Genomic DNA, 22,575 nt, shown 5'->3' with positions numbered 1-22,575 from the left:
ACTTCAAAAGTCGGCAATTTTTCAAATAGAAAAATATTTTCAAGCACGATTTGTCTAATGTATTCTAGGACTTAGTTTCTCAGTTCTACTGAGATTGTAATAATTGTGTTGCTTAGAGTTAGCACAAGAACGTTCTTGTGCTCCTTTGCACTTTATCAGAAATATATATATATTTTAATTCATGACAAATAATTGTTTTAGAGGGAGTTTAGGGTGTGCCTTTTATTTACATAAAGTTCAATTTAGGCCATTAGCAAAATAAATATAGTGTATAAATAAAAGAAAAATCCCATGAAACTAACCAAGTACGGATTTTAACACTAGTTTCTGCACATATGGTGCCATCTGAGGGTGGGTCTGGAAAGTCTTAGGCTAACATCATAGCTAAAACTAACTTGGAGCTTTTGCAACTGTTGAGAACCCTCATCTCATCAAAAAATAAATAAAATAAAATATTTGATATTGATTATATTAAAGTAAAAAAAAAAGTTATGTTTTTTTGTTGTTGTTAAAATTGTTAAAATACATCTGTTTTATTTGGCCTTTCTTTGGCACTTCCTGAGGGGAATTAAAAGCATCTTGGGGATTGCAGTTTTCTGACACATTTGGATCAATATGTTCTTCTCTGTTTGTTTGTTGTTTTTTTTTTTTTATGTCTGATGTTTAAAGAAATAAATGCAGTAGCCAGAATGTTTAAAAAAAAGAGACACAAAGTCCCGCACATAACCAAAGGAAAAAACCCTGCAACATATAAAAACTTCCCTCACTGTTTTCTAAAATATGTTTAATGAAGGCCATATGTCTTAATTCCCCCAAAGAGTATTGAATCATCCTTTTATAATTCATGATACTCTACATCAGTCTCCTCTACTGGCTCTTGCAAGCTTCTTTTACCAGCTCTCCCAGTGCTCAAAATGCAGCTTCTGTAAACATCTCTTGACTGTCTCTTGGAGTGCCTTTTTGAATCTGCTTATCACCTGTCTGCTTAATGATTTAGGCTTCTTCTAATGACATTCAATTCCTCCTGGCTCGACCTTTTCTGTTGGTGTGCTGTGTCAACCAAACTGCTTGTGCAAGCCTGGAAGGTAGCGAGGCAGCGTAGGGATTTGTCAAGAGCAGGCAATGTCAGACCCATTTATTTTCCTTCTGCAACAGGGTAACAGGCTTTTTGGCTGAAGAGAAGCAGTGTATGCTATGTGTCTTGATTTTAGCAAAGCTTTTTGGCACTGTTACACGTGGTATTCTCGTAAGCAGATCAGAGATGCATGGTCAAGATGAAACTGCTGTGAGTGGGTAGGAAGCTGCCTGGAAATCCTTACACACAAAGTAGTTATTTAAGGATTCACTGTCATAATGGAGGTACTGCAGACGTTTGGGCAGCATCTGGAGGTATTCAGTATTTTTGTTAACCTAAATGACCTGATGCTAGAATACTAGTGCACTTAGTAAAGGCTGCAGGTGATACTTGCATGCCTGCAAATACTTTGGAGGACAACTTTATTTGGAGGAATTCAACTTATTTGCAACTAGGAGATATGTTGGAAAATTCTTAGGAGAATATTCAGGATGAACAAATGCAATAATGATAAACGAGAATCACTAATGTCATGTAATGAAAAAAAAAATCACAGGCTTTTCTGGAACATTCCATCAAATGTGTAAACTTTCTGCTTTACTCAGCAGTTGCAAGGCTTCCTCTTAAGTACTGTTCTGGACAATGCACTGCAACAAGAGTGTGGACCATCTGAAGGCAGGCTACAGGAGCATCAAGAATTGTAAGAGGTCTTGAAAATAGGCTATACGATGAAGAAAATTTGAAAAGTTGAGATTACTTCATTTTAGCCTGAAACCCCAAAACACAAGTACAAAGCAGCTTTCAAATACAGAAAAGACTAAAAGAAAGGGGAACACAATTTGTTCTCCAGATTCAAAATACGACAGGAAGGAAGGGACTAAATTCCAGTGGGGGAGGTTTTGTGTTGACACTGAGGAAAAAAAGAAAAAAAAAAAAAACTTGAACAGTAGGGATGGCAGAGTGCTGAAAGAAATTCCCTTGGGAAGCTGTGGATTTTCTGTCACTGCCTGTCTTTAACAAGAGGTTATATCAACTTCTGTTGGAAATGGCAGACACTGATTTTCTGCCTTGAGGTTTTACATTTCTTCCAGTCCTCTTGGTTCTGTGATTTCCTACCACTTTTCCACTAACACCAGCCTCCAAATCACCCACGTGCTGTTTTTTAACAGAGTAAACTCTTCCCTCTCTGCACTATATGTCTTGATCTATAGGTGTACAAGGTCATGTGGAAGGAGTAAAGTGTAATACCATGTTTATTTGCAGCAAATCATCCAAAAAAGGTATGTAGAGATGTAACCTTGTGACATCTTAGCTACCTCTGCAGGTTAGTGGTGGCAGCAGCAGTTTAATACAGCATTAGCACACTGCATCTTAGCTAGGCTGAGTGCCTTGGTAGGTAGTTTGAAGGTATTTCATCTCAGGTATTTCTCTATTGCCTGGTGACTGCAGTGCAAGCATGCTGTGAATAAGTGTTCATGTTCATGATGTGGTGGTGAGACAAAAAAGAACAGGAAGAATGGTATCACAGCGTGTGCGTGTTTGTATTGTTGTTTCTCTGGTCCCCATCTGTTGAGTCTGTCTGCTCGCTCACTGCTTCTCTTCTATGTTTGAAGGTTTTTTAAAGAAGGTACTGATTTGGGGTTGATTTTTGTTATAAATACTGTCAAAAAATGTTTCCTGTGAAACTTAGTGGTAACCGAGACTGTACTGCTTATTTGTAACTATTACACCAAAAAGTTGGAAAAGCCTTGCCTATTTAAAGTTTTAAAATTGGACAATATATACTTGTAATAATTTCCAACTTTCAGTAAGCAAAAGATTTTAATTCTGAGTGTTTACAGACAAATAGGTTGGCAAAAACATTACTGGTGAAAATCAACTTTGAAAAATATATGCGGGTCAATATTTATGTTAGTATAGGATGAACTTAATCTTTTTTGCCATCTTCATTTCACGTTAAATTTTTATTGAGGGGTACATAACTAGATTTCTCTTTTTTCTTGCTGTAGAGAGGTTATTTTCACAGATTTTAAAAGTTGTGATCAAAATAAGTTCTTAAATCTAGTAACTAGTTGACGTTGTTAATTTATAGAGCTTCATTGAAATGTGTGTTTCTTGCCAGTTAAATTCTATACACATCTTCATTGTTATGGTTTTTAATGTAACAAAGAAAATACATGCGGGGAATTGTTTTAGCCATGAAGCAACTTTTCCATCGTATGCTTTTAATCAAATCATAAAGAGACTAGAAATACGACTGTGCTGAAAGAAATATTTGCTATACCTACATAAATCCCCATCTTCATCACTGTGGGATTTCTTTCGCTGCCAAATTACATGTACTGCCTGCACTGATCATGACAAGAAGCCTCCTGGTTCCCTTTGGCGTGAGGTACGTATCGTGTGGCTCTTTGTATGTACCCATGCCAAGGTCTTGAAGGGGTGCCAGTAATGCCTGCGATGCCAGGCTCTCCAAGAGCAAGCTAGATGAGCCCAGGGAAGCCTGCACAGTCCCTTTTTGACAACTTTGTGAGCTTTGCACTGGGCTTCTTGGAGGGAACATCTCAAGCCAGTGCAGGTGCAACAGTGCGTGAGCAGGACACCGACAGCAGGCGAGCAGCAACGTGTGCCATGTTTTCTTTGCTTGCAGCCAGGCAGTGAGCTGGATAACTTGGAGGAGATTCTGGATGACCTGCAGAACAGCCAGTTACCACAGCTTTTCCCAGATAGCCGCCCAAGCGCGCCAGCAGGCTCGGTCGACAAGCAAGCCATCATCAATGACCTCATGCAGCTCACCAGTGACGGCAGCCCCGGCGCGGCTGTGGCCACCCAGAAACCAGCAATGAGGATTTCACAGAGCAGTGAGTCCAGCTTGCGCGCGTGTAGGAAAAGCTTGTGAATCCCCAAAGCGCGGGGGCTGCGGTGTCTGTTCCTCCCCTGTCAAGCCAGGCAAGGAACCAAGGCAGTTTCTCAGCCTTTCCTTAGTCTTGTGTGATGACCTAGCGCCATCTGCGGTCGTCTCATTTTGAAACACGTTTGGAGATTACATCTAATTCACACGGTGCTCTGCAAGTTGGTGCCCTTTTGAGGAGATATAAGGGATGATTTCAAAATAAATTAAATGTTTCTGTCGGAACGTAATTCCCCTGCCGCATGGATTATGGGTTATGGGTGATGCTGCTATTGTAGTGTTCTTGGCCCCATGAGCATTTGCTTTTTGTGTTGACGTAGATTGCTCTTTTTCAGCAGTTCTTTCGGTAAAAGGGATAAGTGAGGCTTTCCAAAGGATGAAAGAAAATATTCTTCTAAAACCACAGGATAAATAGAAAGAAATATGATTAAGATGAATGCATAAATTTAATCTGAAATTGTGGCTTTTAATTGAGTCGCTTCCAGCTGACCGTGTTCCTTAACTTTATCAATTAACTTGCAAATCGGGATTGAAATGTTAGTATGCTACCATAAAATAGTGGCAAGCAAGCAAAGTAAGAGTGTTATCAGCTATGAATGTTGAAGAAAATAGCATACAAGGTCACTGCTTCATTGTTTTTTCCCCTGTAGGCTAGGATGGCAGCATCTGTTCACTTCCTTAAATGTATAGCGCTGGTGTGTTTTTTGTTGGCTTTTTTTTTTTTAATAAAAGTGTTTAGAATACATTTTTTAATAAAAATTTATTATATGAAAGTATTTTTGATTATATGATATAGTATATGATTACATGATATATGATTATATGAAAGTATTTTTTCTTTGAAGAATAATACCAGTTCACTTGAAATGAACTCAAATTATTTCTTAGAAATGTTTAAGTAGATATTAATGTTTAAATTTACACTAAAGCCATTTCACATCCTTAAATTATTATTTGTTGAAACTGAATGCAAGTATGGGAGTACTAACAGCAGCAGCACATAAGTCATCTGAAATCTTTAGTGTATTCTTTCTGAAGCGAGGTCTGTTGTTTCCTTTTGGTTTTCCAGAGTTAAGCCTTTCCTTTGGCTGATAAGTGTTCAATGGCAGGTTAGTTGGGACTTGTCCAGGGAAAGAGGTGCCCCTGTCCATGGCGGGGGGATTGGAACCAGGTGATCTTTGGAGGTCATTTCCAACCAAAGCCATTCTGTGATATTCCTTTCTCTTATCCACATCCTTTTTAAATAGGATGTAAACTGCTCATTTCCTAAAGTTTCTCCCAGGAAAATGTTAACATCTTCATTGCTAGACAATGAATTTTAGATGACTCAGTCTGTCATTAATATATATATATATATATATATATATATATATTTAGGTATCGTGTAGTAAGATTTATGACCAGTGATGGTCTTTTTTCATGTTTTATCAGTCTTTATTACCACAATGTAAAAGAACTGTTTTGCCATCCTACTTTCGTCAGAGGGTTTGCTGGGCTAAATCTTTAAATTTTGTTGAGTCATTTAGATGATGCATAGTACCAAAACTTTTAATGTGCAGTACTGTCAAATAGGATATTGGTTTTAATTGTTTTCCATTTTGTCCTATAAACACAGTATTATTGACTATATCTGTGTATCACATAGCACGAAGGAACTTTGGAATCATTTTCACATCTTTGGCTTTAAATCTGCTTTCAAAGCTACTGACAATACGGTAACAGCATGATTATAAATGAGAACATCTTGGTGGGTAGCAGCAGTTTTAAAAAAGAGGCATCCTGTTTCCCTCGTAAATTAAAATCCTTAAATTTTTCCCCTAGCTTCCATAGTCTTGTGTCTGTGCCTAATTCCCATAGGGATTTTCTGCCTTGTTTTCAGTAGAAGAGCGTACACAAAACAGGTGTATAGAAATAGTGAGTGGCTTTTTGTATGCTCACAGAAAAGCGATGTAGAATGAATGTCAAATCATATACAATTTCATTCTTTTTTTTTTTCCCCCAGGGAAATAACTACCTTTCATTTTGTAAAGGTTTTACATGAAAATACTTTAAATACTTTGACCCGTCAAAGATATTTTTTTTTATTGTTGAAAGCTGTTAGATTTGCCAGATTCTTAGAGTTTGTTGCCTGGGGGACAGAGAGCCTCCTTCAGTCCTATCCTGACCAACAGTAGAGCACCATCACGTCTCATCATCCATGTTGTTATTTTGTGCTGCACTTCCAGCTTTCCTTTTTGTAGTGTCAGTGATTGCTTTCAAAGCTACCCCTATAACAATAAGTTGCTCATCTATGTGATTTTTCAAACTACTGGGGAAAACAGTTCTGAAATTATCTATAGTGATAAGCTTTGGATAAATCCAAGACTTTAGGGTGCCCCTAAACTTGGGAAAGTCATTTTTGTCTCCTAAGTAAGTTTTCTTTGCTTGTCTGAACAGACAGTGAAGACAAAATTTTGATGTCATGGTTAGGAATTAGGTGTATGTGAAGTAATTTATTCCTTCTACGTACATACAAGCAAATTCGCCTAACAGAAAATTTATATATGTAGAGAGAATTCCTATAATTTGGTTTCACAGAATAAGAAGAAAAACAGAGACCTTTGTAAAAAAGATGTTTCCGTACTTATAAACAAGATTAATAAACCTTGTCTAAGTTCTCAAATTCAGAAGTATCACTACTACTTTGATCTAAAATAAGAAAGAAGTTCTTTGAATCCTTTCTAATGTGGTGAACTTAAAAATGCAGAAGTCGCCTTGCTGTTCAGTCAGAAACTCTCCTAGTGGAAGCTATCATAAATTATTGCAAATAAGAACTTTACAAAAATGGTTAATGTGTATATATGTATTTTTTGATATAAATGGAAATTGAGTCATACAGGCACATGGTCAGTGTTTAGCTGACGTTTGAGAACTGCTTGTGAATACAGGAGACAGTTTCATGCATTTGAACATTTTCCAAAGACCAGCTGAAACAGATGTTTGCCAATCAAGTCCTGAAGTTCATTTTTCTAAGACAGTCTTCAGTTTTCTTTACAGAGACTGATTTTAAGAGCACAGAACATCTCAACAGAAGAAAATAGTTATATAAAGATGACAGTAACCATCAAGCACAGTTCTGTTTACCAGAACATTATGGTGTTATAGATCTAAATCTGGACCATTTATTCTTTGTTGCTGAATCATTAAAAGTATTTATTTCTATTAATGACAAAAATATATTTTAAAAAATAGGAATGAGATGTAGAAACAGTGCTACAGGATCTGATATAGACTCAACCTGTCTTTAATTTTGGTAACTTCTTCAAGGACACAGCTTATGCTAGATAACTTTCAAGACTGAGATAATTCCTTACAATCTGCCTCAGGACGACATCTGTACACAGTTACAGTTCTACTAGGTATGAGATTAACTGGCAGTAGTATGCACATCACACAGTGGTATGTTTTCCTGAAGTGTCTCTTCTGTAAGTTAAATTGCATCATTTAAGTTTTTAAAAACATATGTCATAACTGTTTCAGTGTCAGAAAGTTCCATTTTGAAAGTTACATGAAAATGTCAAGACGGGATGTTTCTCAGACTGATGTAGAATGGAGCATTAAATAAATAGCTCAGCCCAAGAGCTTAAAGTGTGTTTGGGTTCCTTTTTTTTTTTTTTTTTTTTTAACGAGTGAAGTTTCCATTCTTGTAACTTTGCTTTTTGTTTGCTCCTCCTGTCTAGCTTTTAATAACCCACGAGCAGGGCAACTGGGCAGGTTATTACCAAACCAGAATTTACCACTTGACATCACACTGCAGAACCCAACAGGTGCAGGAGCTTTCCCACCCATAAGGACGAGTAGCCCATACTCAGTAATACCTCAGCCGGGACTGATGGGCAGGAACGAAGGGATGATAGGAAGTCAAGGAACTTTAGGAAACAGTAGCACAGGTAAGAAGTCTTTCTGTTTGTTTTAATGTGCTTGAATAACAGACTACATCACAAGTAACTTAATGTTGGGGTTATTAGCAAGTACAGAACATATGTGTACAAAGAGTCTGGAAAAAAACCTATTTGTAGTGTGCTGTTACTTATTGGCATATCTACTTTGAACTTTCTGCATATTTTTAGGCATGCTCTTTTTGCACTACTTTTCACTTCCCTTAATATTTCCAGACGCACACATTGTATTGGCAGTTAGAGTCTGTTCACATCAATGTTCAAGATTCAGCTGAGGCTTAGGTAAAAATCAAATCTTTCTGCCTCAAGAAAGTAAATAAATGAAGCATTCCACTTCTTTGTGCAGGTCCTTTCAAAAACAAAATTGTGGACACTACTGTTGCCCTTATGATGTGTATCTGACCCTGCTGTTGCCCTCAGTTATCCTTCACTTAGTAGCCTTAATTCTCATTTTAACTGAAAGAAAATCTAATGCTTTTGTCATTTGCTGAAACATAAACTTTTCAGGAACCATCAGATCTCGTAATGGTATTACCCCTTGTCCTGGATTGTCTCTGGTCTGCAGTGCATTGATTTCTTCATGTTGTCTTAATACTGTATGAAGCTACTGGAGGGGGTTTCATAAGATAAGTCTGACTGACTGACTTATTTCAACTAGTACATAGTCCAAGACTGTTCAAGTGTGAAACAACTGCTAAGAAAGCTGAGTAAATGGGTATATTAAGTCCTTTCAGCTAGCTACTCACTCCCAAAATTTTACATTTAGTTTGCATCAACGTTAAAAAAGGAAGATGTACTGACAGACTCTGAAATATCTTATTTGAGTAGTTTAGAGGTCAACTTGCAGTCTTTCAAATGTCCTATTACTTTCATCTTCTGTATACATATTTGAGGATGTTATTCATCTTATGTATACAAGTTAGCAAGTATTATCTGTGTTCCTGCCATTTGCTCTAGCACACCACATATTTTAGCTGATAGAATATGTACACAAACAGAACAAACCTGAGGATGTAATATTGAAGCAAATTTTGCACAGCGGATGAAACAATTACCCTCTTCAGAGGGTTTTTCTCCTTGGTTATATATCGAATAAATGAACTAATGAATAATAATTATTTGGCTGGCTTTTAGCATTCATTTAAGGATGTTGCAAAATGCAACTGGAGAGAGCAGTAATCCAATCTGAAATTCATGTTTTATCTGCTCTCTAGACTGTATAAAATCAAAATGTATAAATGGTATGAATATATGTCTGTGGGTGTGTGCATTGTTTTATTGTTTTTTACATGTGTGGATTTTTGTTTGTTGTTTGTTTGTTTTAATACTGTCAGAGTGTAGTACTGTGTATATTCCAAATGTAAATAAACTGTATCAGTTGTTTACAGTAGATGTAGGAGGACTTCCCCTAAAATAACGGTAATGAACTTCAGCATCTATCGGAAAGTTCCTGTGAGTAATTTCCCTGCACTGTATATTGGTTCAAGATTATCTTGGGTAAGCCTTGAAGCTAAGAAGGCTGTAGGCTATGAATGAAAGGACTTACCAAAAGATGTTTGCAGAATGCAAATTTAAATTTAATCCTTCTAACTTGTAAGCATGTGTAGTGATAACATGTTGGTACTCAAGTCTTCATTCTCACTTAGCACTTGGAAAGTAAAGCACTGACACACACATCAGCAAACGTGATTCATTTCCTGAGGAAGGAAGTTAGGGCTATCCACACACCCTCAGCACCTGTTGCAGACTACACGTGGGAACACTTACTCTCAACAATGTTTCAGAAATGATAAAAGGATCTTCCTCATGCAAAATGTATAATAATCTCCACTGCCTTGACTAAGCAGTGTAAGGCATCATTCTGTAGCCTTGCACATCTGGACAAGCAGTTGTGATACAATGTGCTTTGAGTGAAACTGCTGCATTTTCATCTCTAAAAATTCAGCTCATCAGCCAATTGCAATGCTAAAGCTGCTCTGAGTCATGTTCCTGCACCTGAATCTGTCTGGCTTTTGTGCAGGAATGATCAGCGGCAATGCCCCACGACCTGCCATGACATCTGGAGACTGGGGAAGCCAGGCTTCTGCTGTGAGGGTAACCTGTGCACCCACAGCTAGTGCCATGAACAGGCCAGTGCAAGCAGGCATGATCCGCAACCCCACAGCCAGCATCCCCTTGAGACCCAGCAACCAGCCTGGCCCAAGGCAGATGCTTCCATCTCAGGTCATGAATATGGGTAAGTCTGCATGTATGCGGAGTTTGTGGAGTTGGGACTTTTTGCATGCACTGCATTGTCAAAGATAAGGCAGAAAGAAAAAAAAAAAGTCTCACTTCAATTATAGATTTGATGAGAACTCTATTCCACAGTGAAAGCTTCCTGTGGGACTAGGAAGGAAGGTGTGTAAAATGTTAATTTTAATGCATGTGTTGTTAGGAACAGTTCCTGATACACTTGAACTCCATAGTGGTATGGATTTCCTAAGAAAGAGGATATGAATTTGTTCTTGCTCATTAAAGACTGTGGATTTTTTAAAGAGGAAATGTTGTGAATATTGTCATTGTACTTGACCAGTTCCAAAGCAAGTACATTCCTGTTATGATACTGACTTTATCTACTGCCTTTTTTTAATGCTTTTCTTACTATTTTTTTTGCATCTGTGATGTCATGTTTGCTGTTTTATGGTTTTGAATCCTTTCACAGTTCTTACATTACTTGTTCTAATTTTAAAAGTGATATTTAACCCCCCAAAAATCACAATGCTTTTAAGTGTAACGTTACTCAACTCTTAATGTTTTTGGTGTTTTTATTGTAACATAGATAATTCAATGGAAAGGATTAACATGAAAGAAGAAAAATTTATGTCATTATTTTTCCTTGGTTAGGGCCATCTGAATTGGAGATGAACATAGGAGGACCTCAGTACAGCCAACAACAGGCCCCTCCAAATCAGACCGCACCATGGCCAGACAGCATCTTGCCTATTGACCAGGCAACTTTTGGTGGTCAGAACAGGTAAGTCTTAGCGATGCATCAAAACATGGAGAGAGATTACAGGCCTGTATATATGCCTCATGGAAGTAAAGTCCTATGTAAAATACTCACCATATGCATATCAATTTAACACGTGTAGTATTCTGTGCTCATGAAATGTATATGTGTTCTGGTAACACTTAAAAATGCTCTCCTTGCCATTTAATGTGTTGGAGGAATTGAAAGTTCTGTGTAACAGTGAATGCTGCCAGTGCTGCAGATAGTTTCATCAATTTCACTTCTCATACATGAATATGGGCATGATTCTGTCTGGTTTGGGTGGTGTTCTTGTTAACAGTGCATAGTGCTGTTAAGTACATAGAAAGTATTTAAAACTCAGTGTGGAAAAATGCCAGAGCCTTTGTATTTACAACATAGCTGTCTTTTCCTGCCTTGGGGTAGTGTTTTTAGTAGTGCAGGACTTCATCAACGCCTCTCTTATTTGGGTTTTTTTAATTGACCTAAATTCTGTAAAAGGTGAGGGAAGAAAAATGAAGTGAAATGGAGGCTGCCTCTTGCATGAGGTTAGTTCTTTCTCAGGTAACCAGAACCACCACTGTTTAATCACACTTTATTTTAGCCTACATGTAAAATGCTAACTTTGTTTATTATTATGCCTTTTAAATAATGTCACACCTATGAGAAGCAGTGCATGCTTGTCTAAAAAGACACGTATGTCTTCAAAAAGTTTGCAGCTTAAATTAGAGAGATACATACTGTATATGTAATACAAAATGGACAGACAAATAAAGAGGAAATGTTGAGATGTTTTGAATTTATGAGTTGGGATATCTTTTCCAGTAGCAGATAGGAGTGCTGAAAAGGAAATGAGGAGGAAGCAGCTGGAAAAAGTTTGTTTGAAGGAAGTTTAATTTTCTGACTACGTTATCTTAATTTTCTTTCCAAAAGGATGTTCTAAAATATTATACATAAATTTAACTGTGTGGCATATTCTCTGTTACTTTTCTAATTTTTTCCAGTTTTTCAAAATGTTTAATGCTAATTTGCTCTCTGGTAGGGTGTCCATATGCCGAAAGCACTGTAGACATACCTTACTCACTTTTATACTGATACCCTAAGATAAAATACAGGACCACATATTGTGATCAGCAAGTGTAGCGGTTTTACCGTGCTGGGTTGCCGAGCTCCACCACAACTGCTCTCTCACTCCTCCTCCTCAAAGGGAAAGGGGGAGAAAATAAAATGTAAAAGGCTCAAGGGTTGTGATAAGGACACGGAGATCACTCAACAGTTACTGTGACGGGCAAAACAGACTCAGCATAGGAAGATTAATAAAATTTATGACCTATTACTAACAACAAGCTAGAACAGTGATAAGCAAACAACAACAACAAAAAACTACAAACACTTTCCCCCATCCACGCTCTTCCACCTCCTCCTCCCAAGCATTGATTGTATGTGGGCTGCCCACAGGCAGCAGCTCCTCAAGAACTGCTCCCACACGGCTCCGTACCACGGGGTCCATCCCCCAGGAGCAAACTGCTCCAGCACGGGTCCCCCACGGGCGGCAGCTCCCCCCAGACCCCCTGCTCCTGCGTGGGCTCCTCTCCACGGGCTGCAGCTCCGGCCGGGGCCTGCTCCTGCGGGGGCTCTCCATGGGCCGCAGCCTCCTCCAGGCCACATCCACCTGCTCCACCGGGGGCTCCTCCACGGGCTGCAGCGTGGAGATCTGCTCCGTGTGGGACCCGTGGGCTGCAGGGGGACAGCCTGCTCCACCAGGGGCCTCTCCACAGGCCGCAGGGGAACTGCTGCTGCCTGCCTGGAGCACCTCCTGTCCTCCTTCTGCACTGACCTTGGGGTCTGCAGGGCTGCTTCTCACTCCTCTCTCCCAGCTGCTGTTGCACAGCGGTTTTTTCCCCCTCTTCCTTCAATCTGCTCTCCCAGAGGCCCAACCAGCATTGCTCCCTGGCTCGGCTCTGGCCAGCAGCAGGTCCCTTTTGGAGCCGGCTGGAGCTGGCTCTGATCTGACATGGGGCAGCTGCTGGGCTCTGCTCATAGACACCACCCCTGTAGTCCACCTGCTACCAAAACCTTGCCACGTAAACCCAATACAACAAGCCAGGCAGGTAATTCTCCAGTTTTGTTACTTCTGCATTTCTCATAATTTCCTTATAGTTAGAGGTGGTGGAAAGAAAAAAAATCCCATTGCACTGCATCTGATAGCCCCCAAGTAGAGGTGATGAATTGTTTGGTGCTTCTTTTTGGATTAATGCCTGGTATCTAATTGTTTCCGTGAGTATTATGTAATGTAACTTGTTACAAAGTCAAAATGTGAGTTAAAATAATTTGTTTAGACAAAAATTAAACATTATCATTCCGGTATATAAAAGAAATTGAAAAGAAAGAAGAAAAAGTAATTGTCATTGGTTAATGTACAGAACCTGACAAATGCTTTAAACACTTTCTTATTATATTTATTCATGCCCATTTACAATTTTGGGAAGTTGTTGTTGTTTTTCTGTTTGTTTGTCATTTTGTTTTGCTTTGTTTTGCTAGCCCCATTAATTGTCTGTGTTTCCAGATCATATTTGTAAGTCATCTTTAAAGTTTCTAAGCAATTTGACTGAAGAATTGTTTTTGCTCTTCCACTTTGCTGATTTATAATACTGTCCGTGAGAGTTGTAGAAACTTTTCTATATATGAGACAGATTAACAATTTTGCAGTGTCTTAAAGGTACATCATATATATACATACTTATATTTTACTGTCTGGGATCTAGTTAAAATTAATATAATCTTATTAGTTTTCTTGTTTACTGTCTTTTGGGGCTTTTTAGGTGTATAGCCTAATGATGCATCTCCTCCCTTCTGCTGAGCTTTGGCATAGAGATTTTACTTCCATGGCAACCATATATCTCATTATGGAGGCTAACTACATAAACATGTTTTTTTGTTTTTCCAAACAGGCATATAAAAAGGGTTCACATATAGAGCTGTTTCCTCCTTCCATGTGTGACAGCTTTTGTTTTCCCTGAGTAATTATCTGGAAAGGAATTCTACCATGATGCGCACATAGTAGCTGCCCTTGCTTGCAGAATGCTTTGCTCTATATTTTCTCTTGTAGTCTTGTAGTATTGTATGTGAAGTAGGGCTTGTGTGTGAACTGTGCAAAACAAAAACATGTCCTTTGTCTGCTGATAAGGTTTCACATCAGATTTAGTTTATTTCTTGGTAAGTTTTGTCCTTTGGGTTTGGAATAAACCTTTATTCTGCCTTTGAAAGTGAGTGTGCTTTGCGTACGAATTCAGGGGTGAGGTACGCAGCATTATTAGGGCAGCACACTCAGCCTGGCAGTATCCAAATTCTTGCTGATGCTTTTCTGAGGCATATAACCAAGTACATAAACTGGTACCCAAGTGTACAATTCCGTCAGATGTGCTGAGTTGATAAAGTGTTTTGCTGCAAACCAAAAGGGGAATGTCCTTCTCTTCCTGCTCTTTCATGCTTCTGGATAGCTCTTCCAGATGTTCGGCCTGTGAGAGCTCAGGCAGTCCTTGGACCCCGATATGACCCTTTAAGTTTGCTTAGCTTACTAGACAACCAGTTAAGAGTATCTATGAAAATGAATGCTTTCTCTACTCGTGACAGTATACTTAATCTAACATTTACAATTCAAAGGTACAGTTAGCTTTAAAAAAAAAAAAAAAAAGTTTAATCTTCTGTGTTCAATGAATATATTCTATACTGACTTCCATGCTGATATGCTCCTCTCTGTAATATGAAATCAGTACTCAGACATGTCTTCAGTATATTTGCTTGCTTGTCAGATACACAGTGCTTGAAGGGTCTTGGCAGGCATTAATCATGCTATTTAACTATTTCTTTGGGAAGCATAACTTTCATCCAGAATAGGTTTCTAAACAAAATTGACAGCTATTAAAGTAATTTCTGTCTCCACTTGTTAGTTCAATTTGACTACTAATCCTCTGATATTATTTCTTGCTTTCCAACAGCTGTTTACCATCGCTGTATTCATGTTTTCACAGGCAACCATTTGGCAGCTCACCAGATGATCTCTTGTGTAATCATCCTTCATCAGAGTCACCAACTGATGAGGGTGCTCTCCTGGATCAGCTTTATATGGCACTAAGGAATTTTGATGGTTTAGAAGAAATCGACAGAGCTCTGGGAATACCAGAACTGGTTAGCCAGGTATAGTGGACATTACATTGCATATATTAGGTATTGTGGTTAAAGGACATGTTGTCTAAGTGGAGGTTTAATGTGTGTTGAAGAAGAGAATTACAATACACTTCTTACAAGCTAAGATGGAGTTATGTATTTTAGTGGGAGTCATTCTAACAGCTTGATGTCACCTGAAAATCTTGCTTCGGCCCCAGCTTTATACTTCCTTCCCTGCCACCCTCGCCTAGCTCTGCTTCTTCTGACCTTTGCTGAGCCAGTTTGCTTTATACAACTAAACTGACCAAAACTGAAAAATGAACAGGCTTCTCCTTATCTGGTGATCAGAGGAACAACTTTGTGTGGGAGAAAGGTAAGATCTTGGCCAGAAATAGGGCATAGGAAAGAATTAAAAAAAGAATATGTAGACCTAGGAACAGAGGAGCAAGATTTTGTACAAGACCTTTGTATTATGGTGGCAGCAAGCTTTCGGATAAGTAAAACTGTAATTTCACCCACAGTTGTTTTTCTTTGTTGACTAATGTGAGATAAAGAATGAGTTTCATTCCAAGTACTTAATACTATATTTTTATTTTTTATTTTTTTAAATAGAAACATTTTTTCTATATTTAGCAGCATTAATTTGTTTGATTTTTTTTTCTACCACCATTCTTTTTTATCAGCTTTCCTTTGGTTCTGGTCCATTTCAGTCCTTTATGGTGCAAAAATGTATTTAAAAAAATAGAAAAGGTTTTGGAGAAAAGCTAGTGCTTGATGTTTCTGACATCAGAATTGTATTTCCAAAACAGCCATATGCACCTATATGATGATTTAATATTCTCAGACAAGCCTAGAATACTCATTTCATTTCCTGGCACTCATCAGCATCCTAGGGATAACTTCTGAACTAGCTCTGCATTTTAGATACCACTTTTATCTCTTCACATCCATGCACCATCTGTAACTATGAAATAGGACCAATGAAATACTGGACATGTGAAAACTATCCCCAAGACTATTTGGTACAACACAAAGCTCAGTGAAGTGTTATGATGGAGATATAATTTATTGGTGAACTTCAATTTTGCAGTGTGAAACTTCCGTGCACTATTATATAGCTTTTGGAATACCATCCCCCAATGAATAATGTTTTATTTCAAACCTAGTGTTAAATATATTTCTACTTAATTAATATCTCAGTGGGAACATTTAAAGAGTTTTGCAGATAAGAGAACTGTCACATTTTAGAACGTTCTAAAAATACCCATCAAACATTTTACAGGAGCTTAAATTCCTTCTTTCATGAGGGCACTGAAATTTAGATTAAATTGATTTCCAAGGTCAGTGTGGAATAAGCTATAAAGTTATTCTGGCTAGAGCAAATATTAGGAGGCATCTAGAATAGAGTTTAGAATTGTGTTAGCTTTTTTATGCTAACAGTAATCAGTTTGTGCAAAAGTGCCCTGAAAGAATTAGGCACTTTATTCACATTAGCTTCTGTAATGGTTTTAGGCATCTTTATTTCAAGTCATTATGTTGTTTAAAGAAATTGATAAAAATTTACTTTCATATCCTGATTCAGTTGTAATGTCTTTGAATTTGTCTCTGATTCAATGGCAAAATATCCTGGCAAAACTTTATTTATAGATTTTATTACAGAATTTGTCATTTCGGGTTTGTATTCGTTAACAATGATAAAAAGGCTATGTTAAGAACACTACAAAGAATGTGGGTCTTTGAGGGAAGGGAAGGGAAGGGAAGGGAAGGGGAGGGGAGGGGAGGGGAGGGAAGGGAAGGGAAGGGAAGGGAAGGGAAGGGAAGGGAAGGGAAGGGAAGGGAAGGGAAGGGAAGGGAAGGGAAGGGAAGGGAAGGGAAGGGAAGGGAAGGGAAGGGAAGGGAAGGGAAGGGAAGGGAAGGGAAGGGGAATTTGTCTTCATGAATGTTTTATTACTCCAAAATACAATTCTACTTTTTTTTTTTTTAAGAATAAAGAAATGTAATAATATAAAGAAAAAATAATAGAGAAAATTTACATCATGTTCTATGTAAAAATGTTCATATTCTGAAATGATGTTTTTGCAGGGTGGCAGTAGTCTCATATAATCCTATGAAAAATCACGTCCCAACAACCACTTGTGTTCTTCCTGTATTTCTGCAGAGCCAGGCTGTCGATCCAGAGACTTTCCCTGGCCAGGAGTCGAGCATCCTGATGGAGCAGAAGGCTCCGGTTTTCTCCCAGCAGTACGCAGCTCAGGCTCAGATGGCACAGGGCAGCTACGCACCCATGCAGGACCCCAGCTTCCACCCCATGGGGCAGCGTCCCAGCTATGCTGCCCTGCGCATGCAGCCCCGTCCCGGCCTCCGTCCTGCCAGCATCGTCCAGAGCCAGCCCAACCAGCTGCGGCTCCAGCTGCAACACAGGCTCCAGGCACAGCAGGTACATCGCCACCCCAGCACGGCTAAATGTGGGTGAGGGCACCTTGCTTGGGTCACACATGTTGACCATCAGCTTGGTCGGGATAGTTCAAGTGTGTACTCCTTCATTAGAGTCTAATTCCACTTTTAAACTAAAAACACTAGCCATAATGAGGTTTGATGAGGTTTGACCTTTCACTTTATCTTTTTTGATCTTTTTGCTGCTTTCCTTTACTCTGTCTATAATATTGCACAAGGTTGTGCCCAGTATTTAAGCCTGTCTGACACTTTTATTGAGCCTTTTGTTGCATAGGTCTTTTTCTGTTTGTTATATCTTGACTCCTCCAGTAAACTACATTCATTATCTATTGCATCCTACATTGGTAAGATATTACATACATTCTCTCTTTTTATCACTCTTTGTTGTTTTTTTTTTTGCCTTGATCTACTTTTGAGGATCATTTTTCTTGTTTCGTTTTTAAATATATAGGTTTGCAGTGTTACAAAAAGATACTAATGCTTTTAGTGGAGGAAGATCTAGGTGTTCCTGCTCCAGCAGGAGGATTGGACTAGATGATCTTTCAAGGTCCCTTCCAATCCCTAACATTCTGTGATTCTGTGAAGAAAAATCATCAGTGCTGGTCAATTTTGAAGTACCACCTCCTAAGAGCACATGAACAAGCAATTCCAAAATGTCATAAGTCAAGCAGGTGGGGCAGAAGGTCAGCTTGGCTGAGCAGGGATCTTCTTCTAGAGCTTAAGTGGAAAAAAAAGGAAAGTGTACAGCCGCTGGAAGTGAGGTTAGGAGACATGGGAGGACTACAGGAATGCTGCTCGCCTCTGTAAGGAGAAACTTTGTGTGGCCAAAGCTCAGTCAGTCCCAGTTAACTGGAAGCTGGCAAATGTTCTAATTTTCTGGAAGAACAAGAAAGAAGACTGATAATTGTAGGTCTGACAGTCACACTTCAGTCTCACTTCAGTGCCTGGTAAACTTATGGAGAAAAATATTCTGGGAGTTATTGAAAAACACCTGAAGGACAATGCGGTCACTGTTCTTAGCCAACACAGGTTCACGAGGGGAAGTTCTGCTTAATAAACTTAATTTTCATTTAAGACAAGGTCACCCAACTAGTTGACCAAAGGAAGACAGTTGATGTAATCTTTTTGGATTTCAGTAAAGCTTTCAATACTGTTTCTCACGGTATCCTTCTGGACAAAATGTCCAGCATATAGCTAGATGAAAACAATACAGTGGGTGAACAATTGGCCGATGGGTCAGGCTCAAAGGCTTACCATAAGTGGGGTTACATCAGGCTGGTGAAAAAGAGAGCTTCCAAATGAAGGCTACAAAAATGGTGAAGGCTTTAGAGGGCAAGATGTGTGAGGAGCAGCTGAGGTCCCTTGGTTTGCTCAGCCCCGAGCAGAGCAGGCCGAGGGGAGGCCTCATGGCGGCCTGCAGCTCCCTCACGAGGGGAGCGGAGGGGCAGGCGCTGAGCTCTGCTCTCTGGGGACAGCGACAGGACCCGAGGGAACGGCATGGAGCTGGGACAGGGGAGGGTCAGGCTGGGGGTTAGGGAAAGGTTCTGCACCCAGAGGGTGGTCGGGCACTGGGACAGGCTCCCCAGGGCAGTGGTCACAGCACCGAGCCTGCCGGAGTTGAAGAAGCATTTGGACAATGCTTGCAGACACATGGTCTGTTTTTTGGGTGGTCCTGTGCAGAGCCAGGAGTTGGACTTTGATGATCCTTGTGGGTCCCTTCCAACTCAGGATATTCTAGGATTCCATGATTTCTGCCTTAAACATAAGGATAAGGTCTAATTCAGAGTAAACCTCAACAGTCCAGTCCCAAACTGAAAAAGGGTAAGAATCATAAAGATGGTATTTGGAAAATGGCTTAGTGTTTGTGTAGTTGTTTGTATATCATTTATTGCCTCCTTCTGAAGTAGGATTATGTGAATGACAACAGGACCAGAAGGAAAACTAGTACCTCCTTGTATCTGTACAGCTAGGTCCTCAAACCTACTGATTGGGAAGATGTTTATGCTAAGAACTCTCCTTTTTTTTTTTTTAATCTCTTTAGAATCGGCAGCCACTGATAAATCAGATCAGTAGTGTCTCCAACATGAATCTGTCATTGAGACCTGGAGTGCCCACACAGGTGAGGAAAACAGTACTTAAAAAAAAAAAAAAACTTTATTTTCCTGTTTCTCCCTCAAATTAGTCTAAACTACAGTAGTAATGTGATATTGTTAATACATACAACAAATGTTAAAGCTTGAATACTAATAATGCAGTCTAAATGATAAGTATTTTGCTGTTTTATTTCTGAGAGTCTCATATTTACATAAGGTGGGTAGTTATTTACTAGAAATAGATATAACTGCATTTTTAACCAGGCTTCTTATTTACTAAAGATGCATTTTTTAAAATGAGCTACTCTATTTGCAATTAAAAATTGCTACAACATTAAATGCTGTTATTATTTCTGTTAGTGACACTTTCACTGTTGGAAATTTTTCCCAGCAGAATTATTAACAGGATTCTTTTCCCCCATTTAATATTATTGTTAGATGTGTGGTGGGGAAGAAAAAAAAAAAAGCTGAGATCTTCCCGATTGCTTCAGTGGTGATGCCTCTGCAGGTCAGGTTGCCTTTGCAGGATTTATTGATAGGTGGCGGTGGTTCTCCCTCCAGGGCCCCATCAATGCGCAGATGCTGGCACAGAGGCAGCGGGAGATCCTGAGCCAGCACTTGCGGCAGCGGCAGATGCAGCAGCAGCAGCAGCAGCAGGTGCAGCAGCGGACACTGATGATGCGAGGGCAGGGCTTGAGCATGACCCCGAGCATGGTGGCCGCCGGTGGCATACCAGCAACCATGAGCAATCCGCGGATCCCACAGGCAAACGCACAGCAGTTTCCGTTTCCTCCAAACTATGGTACTGGTTCTACCTTCCCTGGTTATTTTGGCAGTCCTTTCCGTCCTTTCTCCCCCAGGCTCCAATCGCACAGCCCTTTGTCTGGCTCCCAAGGAAAGATGGGAAGCGTGGAGGTTTAGGCCTCTTGGGAGTCCTTGAATGCGACAAGTTACTTTCCACTTCCCTAGCTCAAGTACCACGAATTCTCTGAGGACTGCTTCTTTCTTCAGCAATAGCAGAAATGTTCAACACGTGTGTTTGTTTATATGCATAGCTATGTGCACACATGTACACATATACATACGTGTACTAGCTTGATAGACCCTGAATTTTGACTAAACAAATCAGTATATAAGTAAAAGTGCAAATGAAGAAAAAAATGTGAACTGATATTGGCAAACCACATAAAGTGATCAGAAGACAAGCTGATCCTTTTAAATCATTCTTATGTTGGTAGGGATTTTTTTTGCATTTTAGTAATAAAATATTGCTTAAATATATTCTTCCCAATTCTTGCCAGTCCTTTGGTGTACATTTTAACATAAAATTAACAAATAATTATTGAGCTTAAATAATAAAAATTCGTTTCTGATAAGAAACTTTCTTCACCATCCTTAAACCTGTTTGTAATATGATAGCTAATACCATTTTGTTTGTGTGCTTTACAAAACCGCATACTGCTTTGTAAGTTAGACCTCCACACAGTTATTTTTAAAGACCTTCTTGATTTTATTTCTAAGAATTATAAAAGTTATGTTACATTATATTGAATAACATGAAATGTTGATAAATATGAATAATATGAAATTCTGCTGATAAAACCAAAGCAAATTATTTCCACTCAATTCTAAATTTGCTATCTATTCTGGTCTGGTATCCTTTACACCATATTCTAAGTTGTAACAGCACCTTCTCTCCACATATTTGTAATTGCTTTATGAAAACAAAGGGACATTAAATTATTCTCCTTTTATGACATAGACTGAAATACAGAAAAGTTAAGTCATGCAGACAGCAAATATAGGAATTGATTTCATACAAACTGATTCATACCACCAGCATTAAGAGTGGATTGTTGCTGTGGAGTATGCTATTGTTGATACCAAAATTACTTGGTTTAAAACAAAATTTCTTCATGTAGTTGGTATTTTACAGCTTAAATTGTTTTCTGTATATCTAGATTTTTTTTTATGTTACAAAATGATTAAATCCTTGCACAAAATGGCATTGTCTGTTTTTGCATGGACATGGAAATCAAGATACTAAGGCTCTAGGAAGTTTAGAAAAACTTGAATATTATAGCCTGAGTGTTAAAAGGTGGTGACTTCTTTTGCAAAAATGGATTTATAGACAGAAGCAAACTGTTTGTTTGTTTGTTGCTTTGAATGCAGTTTCTGTTAAATATATATGTATATATTTATATATCACTTAAGTGTTTTTCTTTGTGATCTTTAGTGAGAAGAGACTGCGCGTATAGTTACGACACACAAGTAGCCAACATACTTAAGTTAAAAAAATGTTAAAGTTATATGTGTAGTATTTAGTTTATGATGTCTTGCTTTTAATCTAGGTCCTATATTAAGACACAAGGTTATATAGGTTCCAGGTGATATAAGCAGAACTGTACAGAAATGTCTGCACATTTGAGCTATTGTTTGTTTGTTTATCTTTTAGCTTTGAATGTACAGAGGCTAAATTTCTCTTTTTGTTCTTTAGGTATTAGTCAGCAGCCTGATCCAGGCTTCACAGGGGCCACCACTCCTCAGAGTCCACTGATGTCCCCAAGACTAGCTCATACTCAAAGCCCCATGATTCAGCAGTCTCAGGCAAATCCTGCCTATCAGTCCTCTACGGAGATGAATGGGTGGGCACAAGGGAATATGGGTGGAAACAGGTAAATCCAGAACAAAACAAAAATGAGCACACAGACTAGTGGGTCTATGTGCTCATATGGTCTCCATTTATTTATGGGGTTGTTTATATGTATTTCTTTGCTGTTAACTGTCTATCCTAAGAGAGATTTCTTTTCAATTTGGCTTGACGAATTGATTTAAATACAGTCTTCATACAAGGCCAAGTGAGTGCATAGCTAAAAGACGTGCATCCACACAATGCATTGCTTTGTCTGTGATAACTGATGAAACACTGT

At 38.8% G+C, this 22,575-nt stretch overlaps 1 protein-coding gene across 8 annotated transcripts in view; it reads left to right on the top strand.

The window, feature by feature from the left end:
* The window catches only part of NCOA2 (nuclear receptor coactivator 2), a 202,746-nt gene that overhangs the window by 164,332 nt on the left and 15,839 nt on the right, over positions 1-22,575 (top strand). For all 8 annotated transcript variants that reach the window (XM_013172477.3, XM_048077045.2, XM_048077042.2 and 5 more), the window contains 9 exons: positions 3,726-3,936; positions 7,706-7,915; positions 9,945-10,160; positions 10,808-10,937; positions 14,963-15,128; positions 17,257-17,535; positions 19,594-19,671; positions 20,207-20,447; positions 22,143-22,320. In XM_013172477.3, the coding sequence (XP_013027931.2) occupies positions 3,726-3,936; positions 7,706-7,915; positions 9,945-10,160; positions 10,808-10,937; positions 14,963-15,128; positions 17,257-17,535; positions 19,594-19,671; positions 20,207-20,447; positions 22,143-22,320 (1,709 nt within the window). The remainder of the gene's footprint in view (positions 1-3,725; positions 3,937-7,705; positions 7,916-9,944; positions 10,161-10,807; positions 10,938-14,962; positions 15,129-17,256; positions 17,536-19,593; positions 19,672-20,206; positions 20,448-22,142; positions 22,321-22,575) is intronic.

This window comes from Anser cygnoides, chromosome 2 (genome assembly GCF_040182565.1).
Source record: "Anser cygnoides isolate HZ-2024a breed goose chromosome 2, Taihu_goose_T2T_genome, whole genome shotgun sequence".
Lineage (NCBI taxonomy): Eukaryota > Metazoa > Chordata > Aves > Anseriformes > Anatidae > Anser > Anser cygnoides.
Note: the sequence above shows the minus strand (reverse complement) of the source record. Positions and strands in the feature narration are given on the sequence as shown.